Source organism: Aspergillus brunneoviolaceus (assembly GCF_003184695.1).
Source record: "Aspergillus brunneoviolaceus CBS 621.78 unplaced genomic scaffold BO95scaffold_16, whole genome shotgun sequence".
Classification (NCBI taxonomy): Eukaryota; Fungi; Ascomycota; class Eurotiomycetes; order Eurotiales; family Aspergillaceae; genus Aspergillus; species Aspergillus brunneoviolaceus.
This window is the reverse complement of record NW_020290746.1, coordinates 475,110-481,109: the sequence shown is the minus strand read 5'-3', so window position 1 is coordinate 481,109 and position 6,000 is coordinate 475,110. Positions and strand designations below refer to the sequence as shown.

The 6,000-nt window shown below is 50.3% G+C and overlaps 3 protein-coding genes across 3 annotated transcripts; 1 reads left to right on the top strand and 2 right to left on the bottom strand.

The window, feature by feature from the left end:
• Nucleotides 1-451: 451 nt before the first annotated feature.
• BO95DRAFT_429696 (uncharacterized protein) lies at nucleotides 452-943 on the bottom strand (the record flags this gene model as incomplete). The annotated part of the gene is made up of 1 exon (XM_025584906.1): nucleotides 452-943. One exon carries the CDS (start codon nucleotides 941-943, stop codon nucleotides 452-454), a length of 492 nt encoding a protein of 163 aa, XP_025444838.1.
• A 1,087-nt stretch (nucleotides 944-2,030) lies between these two features.
• BO95DRAFT_429695 (uncharacterized protein) lies at nucleotides 2,031-2,907 on the bottom strand (the record flags this gene model as incomplete). Its single annotated transcript, XM_025584905.1, has 3 exons — nucleotides 2,031-2,122; nucleotides 2,324-2,732; nucleotides 2,785-2,907. 3 exons carry the CDS (start codon nucleotides 2,905-2,907, stop codon nucleotides 2,031-2,033), a joined length of 624 nt encoding a protein of 207 aa, XP_025444837.1.
• A 657-nt stretch (nucleotides 2,908-3,564) lies between these two features.
• BO95DRAFT_512561 (DUF3632 domain-containing protein) lies at nucleotides 3,565-5,925 on the top strand (the record flags this gene model as incomplete). The annotated part of the gene is made up of 3 exons (XM_025591527.1): nucleotides 3,565-3,899; nucleotides 3,965-4,524; nucleotides 5,687-5,925. 3 exons carry the CDS (start codon nucleotides 3,565-3,567, stop codon nucleotides 5,923-5,925), a joined length of 1,134 nt encoding a protein of 377 aa, XP_025444836.1.
• Nucleotides 5,926-6,000: the final 75 nt, after the last annotated feature.

Here is a 6,000-nt window from a genome sequence, read left to right as displayed (position 1 = left end):
GGAGAGGATCGAACTCTCAACCTCACGATTAACAGTCGTACGCGCTAACCAATTGCGCCACCAAGACGTGGTTGGTGGTCAGCTGATGTAATAAGGATATATAGAGCTATGCAAATGACGGAGAGAATGATAACATCAGAAGACAGCTCCCAGTCTCTCGAACAGTCTTTCGGGTGGCGCGTGATGAGGCCTGGACATGCTCACGCGTGGTGAGGCAATCTCAAGCTAGCGGACTCGGTTGAGGGCTTGGGGGGAACTCAACCATAGAAAGACGGGAGAAGGATTAGGGCTGAACCTCATTCTGATGCATCGGGTGTGAAGAGAGGAATATGCTCCTTTCAACGAAACCACACTATAAAAATACCACTTCTCAATTTGAAATCACTCAAATTCATTCTCTTCAGACCTAGATTTCCCGTTGTTAGTTGCTTCGACCCCGAGACCCAGCCATCTACGCCGAACAAGCGCGCTTCATATGCTTGGTATACTGCGCGCGAGTAGAGAACAACAGACTCCGCCCGCAGAACTGACACGGATAGGGCTTCTTCAGCTCATGGTTCACCTGATAGTGCTTACACAACCCAGTATGGCTGTAGTAAGCAGCTTTACAGGGTTGCCCATCGGCGCCCGGAAAGGCGCAGATCCATCTACCCATGTTATCCCGCACGTAGTGATATCGACCGGAGCGGCGCTGGGGTGATCCTGCGTCCGGCTGTGGGTGATCCTGTTGCTGGTTTTCAGGGTATGCTACGCGCGAGGGGGGGTGGACGATGTACTCACGAGCACCAGGCAAGTACTCACGCAGGTCTGGGTCTTGACCTGTCTGCTCCTGCAGCATTGGCCATTCTTCCCCGGCATCGGCCTGACCCACCAGCGTCTGCTGGTCCTGGGGAGCGAAGGCAGAGCTCAGGAGGTTAAAAAGACGATAAGGATAAGACGACATCATGATACTTGCCGGTCTGGATAAATCAGATCCTCAGCTGTGCGTCGCCTCTAGAGAGATGGATCAAGAATGGGCGCAGAGAAATAGCACAATGTCTTTTTATGTTTCTTGGACAGAAGGTAACAAGAAAGAAGGAGATGAGGATGTCGCTATGCAATAAAGAGATAGCACAATGGATTGTAAGCCCAAAGACCAACTGGAGAAAATGTTCCGCTATGTTGGAATGAATGCCCCACTAGTTTCTTTATCCTCTGTTGGTAAAAGTACGGTCATTGTATGGAATTGATGGCCCACCATGCTACTGAGACAGGATTATTCATGACACACATACCTAACTCTATCAAAACTCATTCATGAGTTGGTGACCTACAGCAGGCGATCCCTGCGTCCAAGGAGGGAAAAGGAAATGGAATTTCCGACAGTCACACGTGCCCCCTGCCTATCCTTCTACTTCCACTGCCGCATTTTCTTGGCAAATTGGTAATTACAGATATTTGATGTCAGTTGGATCAATACAATATCCGATCGGACCGCTGCTACCGTCTGGTCGGGTCCGCCAAGAAATCCGGAGCCGGAATCGACCTTACTAGATCGGGTGCGATCGACCATTAGCCTGGAGCCTGGGGCGGTCGATTGAATGCGTTGCCGAAATGCCACAAGTAGACTGTCCATGAGGTCATGTACTAATCCCAGACAAGACTATTTGTTAGATGGTTGGGAGCTGCGTTTATTGCCGTGGTTGACCCGTTATATCTACTGCTCAAGGATGGACCAGACCCAGGCCCGAAACGAATGCGGAACGTAGAAAGCAAGCCAGCCCTAAGGACTTGGTCAAAGGACGCCCGCAATTCCGCTAGGATGGTGGACAACAAAGCCATGCAATTGATGACAATGGATTTCGGTAAGTACAAAAGGACAGACACTGGCCAACAATAAGGCTTAGACATGGCTGGCATATCAGAACAATTGAACACAGAAGGAGGCACCGAAAGAGTCCAAAGGAAGGTGGTATCGAAACAAAGATCCTGACAAAACAAGGAGGTACAAAACCGAAGACCAAGAAGATAACGCGAGAAAACCGAAAGATCTAAGCAACAAACGAGAGATTGCGACAATCAGATGCGGTAGAAGGTGGCAAGAAGACACCAAACAGGACGATGAATGGGCGTCGCAGATGAACTGCAAACACAGATGATCAAAACAGAGACTTGATCTTCGAGGGGAACTGTTGTGGCTCAAGTCGGCGCGGAAACTGGCCTCCGAGCGAGACCGGTCGCTAGGGTTGCAATTTGTTAGATAGGTTGACAAAAGCAAGGAGGCATAAGAGAAGCACGGTTGACGTGATATACCACCGGTTGGGTGAGTGAGCTCATAGCTTACCTGAGTGATAGGTTGCGGAGACCATGTTCTTATCATCATACCCTCTTTGCTTATCATGATAGCATGGTTTCCAGTACGTCGGTAGTTTCCAGTGCGGTCGTTTCCTGCACCTAGGTTCATGTTCCTTTTGAGGCCCGATGATACGAGCAGGGCCTGGTTCCGTTCCGGTCTTCCACATTCTATCCTCTGGTCGCAATGGCCCCTCGCGATGCGTCTTTCCGGGGGGGAATATCTTCTCCCTATTTTCATACTCCTTAGGGTGCTCTTGGTATGGGAGACCCTTTTTGTTATAACACACTTTTCCCTCCGGCAGGTCCTCTATATGCTCTGCCGACCTGAGCGCATGCTCGATGGAAATGTAGTGGAGATCCCACTTAGAGTGCGTGAAGGGAAGCTCGCTGAGAGACCACTAAATTCCTTGATTGTCAGCTTACACCCAAGAATAGAATGTGAAGGCATACATAGGAGGTATTGCTGTGAATCAACGTATCATCCAGAAGCCTGCAAGAGTGGTCCTCTTTTGATTTTCGGGTCTTTGAAAACCCGAACCACTGGAAAAACGATTTCATTGGTAAGAGTCCCATGATATCTGCCGAAGTCAAGGAAAAGAGAGATACTGATAGCTAGGATTGTGTTTGCCATGGTGCAGGTCTAGAGCACGACTATTTATGCCCCCCCATGGTATACTGCAATGAACCATATTGCTGCACTCGATCACGATGCCATCTGCTACACTGTGAAACTGCGGCGAAGAGCATAGGCAGACAGTAGAGAAACATGATGGGATTATGCCTCACTCAGCTTGCGAGGGCGGTTTCGCGCTGAGACCCCATGTTGTGGCCGGGCATACTTCTGTGCCTTTGTGATCATAGGCCAGTCCCTCATCAATGAAGACAAGAGGATCAAAGATCAAAGGTAAGCAGATCACAGTAGTGGCAGCTCTTGTTTTTCTTCTGATAAGGACATACAAAGACCGGAGACTGCAATTTGAGACAAAGTGTATCAACTACCTTACAACTAGATGGCTGGGACAGTCAAAATTCTAATAATGGAAGTGCAGCTTCAAAGACATGTTGAAAATCTTACACAAAGGAGGTGTATTGGTGTTGTGCTATTTTCATCAGAGTCGTGCACTATTTAAGGTGCTTGAGTGCTACATGTGTCTCAGGCTGAAGCCAGTTTTCTCTATCTTCCACACACACACACACACACACACACACACACACACTGCGAACAGAAAAATGGAAAACAGCGACTTTTTCTCCGACGATCCCCTCGTGCAGCAAGCAGCCCAGGTTGTGTTTGATGTAGTGGACGGGATAGAGGACCCGCACACCGGGGCCGAGCGCATCGATGCCATTATCCGTCCATACTTCTTGACTCCCGAGAAAGAGCGGAATGGGGATAAACCTCTAGAGCCGTTTTGGTTGGAGGTAATTTCGACTGCCGCTGTCACGCGCTACGATGATGAAGGGCAGGATCGATTGATTAAGCTCATGTGCGCTTTGAGTCGGCTGACACCGATCATTATCGATGAGGAGGAGGAGAAGATGAGGAAGAAGAAGAATCAGGGGGGGTGAGGGAAAAGCTGTGGACAAGCTTTAGCTATTTGGGGTGGGTGATGCGACAGAACTTCCCGAGCGGGCTTCCTGAAATTGATCCCGATCCGACGGCCAAGTGCTGCGGACTCCTCCACCTTCCACAGGATGCCCGGTGTCCCTTGAAACTCGGCGACAAAGACAAGCCGAAGGATGATGAATGGATCGCGCAAGACCTCAATCTGGACTCCTTCATGGCTAGAGTCCTCGGACATCAGCTGCGGCCGTGGAAGGAGTTCGCCATCTGGCAGCTGCGGTCCGCGCTCGAGTGGCCCCATGTAAACCCCCGTCTCGTCGATCACCATCTTGCTATCGTACGTGAATGGATTCTCCATGCGGGCTACGAGCTGTATCGCCAGCGGTACGAAGGCTTTCTCGAAGCGGACAGGATGAGGCGCACAATGCAGGGGCCTCTCTACCGTGCCACAGGTGGTAGGGCGGATATCCCCCGCGAGCGGTGGATCTTCTGGAAAGAACGCATTGCGGAGCTCGCGAAATTCGCCTCCGATGACTTTCAGAAGACCGCGGCGGCCCTGGTGGATCGGATGAACAAAATTGAGGAGGATCTGCAGGATATCCCATTGTCGCAAAAGGCAAGCGGGTGTTAGTGTTGCGGCCCTGAGGCTCTAGTTTGATATTCACTTCTTTGGTATTTGATTTACAATATTACGCCCCTGAGGCAGTTTCAATATTTGCCTTTTGATTCCTTTGTCTGAATCTCCATTCTCGAGACTTAGGAAGCACATTATGCTACTTATTCGTACTATACGTGCATGGGCACACACAGAGCAGCTGGCTTTCTTTGAGGCCTCTAGTGTGTACCCCCGACTCGCCGCTTTGGTCGCGGCTACCACGACCCCGAGTGAAACGTAAACCACACGACAGGGAAGAATAGTAACTTGCTATTGGCAGAGTTCCAAGTAAAGGGAATGCTGTTAGCTAGAATTTGTGGCTTTTCGGGTAAGCCATTGGTCGCCTCGCTTTTCTCCCAGACCCAGAGCCTCCACGAAGGCCAGACCCGATGCATGGCCAGGGAAAGGGGGGTCGCCTGTCCCCCCCCCCTTGCTGGTCATTTTTTTTTCTTCCCATACAGCTGAGCACGTGTACTATAGCTCTGAGTATTGTCTCCAGGCGCTCTTGAATTTGCTAGAGAGAACAATCCTTGAAGATGACGGTTTTTGTTCCCTTTTCTTTTCCTCTCTTTCTGTTTTGAAAACCAGAGCACAGTACAGTTAGGGCTAATGAGGGAACCACTAGCACATACAGCCGCAACCACCAAAGTCTTCTCAACCCGAATGCTATGAAAAGAGCTCCTTGATGAACCTCCCAGTTGTGTCTCGCAGACACATACCCCCAAAGTCGCTCATCGAGAGCAATCATCAGGTCAGTAAGCCTCAAAGACTAGTAAGTAGTATTTGCTGTATCCATAATTAACGCAGGTTGCTGTTAGAGAAACATTTTCTCGCTACACAACACAGCCTCCTTTTTCCTGCGGCGGAAGTATTGTACTGCACGCCACGTTGAGTACACACTCTCCTCTCGACAGACAAAGCAATAAGGTTCCCAAGCCTCCACACAACTCCCCCATTACGTTAAACATCAAATCTTTGATATCATGGATGCGACTTATCCAGAGAAAGAGCTGACGCTTATCACGCTTAGTCGGTCGGGCTGCCCCGTCCCGGCCTCGGAGATCCCTTCCCGAGTTTACCATGATCATCGCTTCACGAAGTTTCGGCTCACGATCCCGTTCCTGCCTACACAGCTCCCTTATGGCTACAAACATCTAGAGCCCCACAGCCGATCGATCGCTCCGATCAACGAACGGCACCCCCCAATATCAACCCCGACCCCAAGTCCGAAGCCGGTACGCTGCGCGATAACACATCGGATACCCAGCTGCTCAATACCTGGAGCTTGAACATTAGGGGTTCATCGGTGGCCCTCACAAGAGTCTTGCATGGTGTCTCAACGCCTGGCATTAAACTCGCGCGACTTCCTTAGCTGGACTCGCACGCAAGGCTGCCCAGCATTGAATATCGGGCTCAGCGGGCTGTCAGTTTGGGGCAAAGTTAGTCA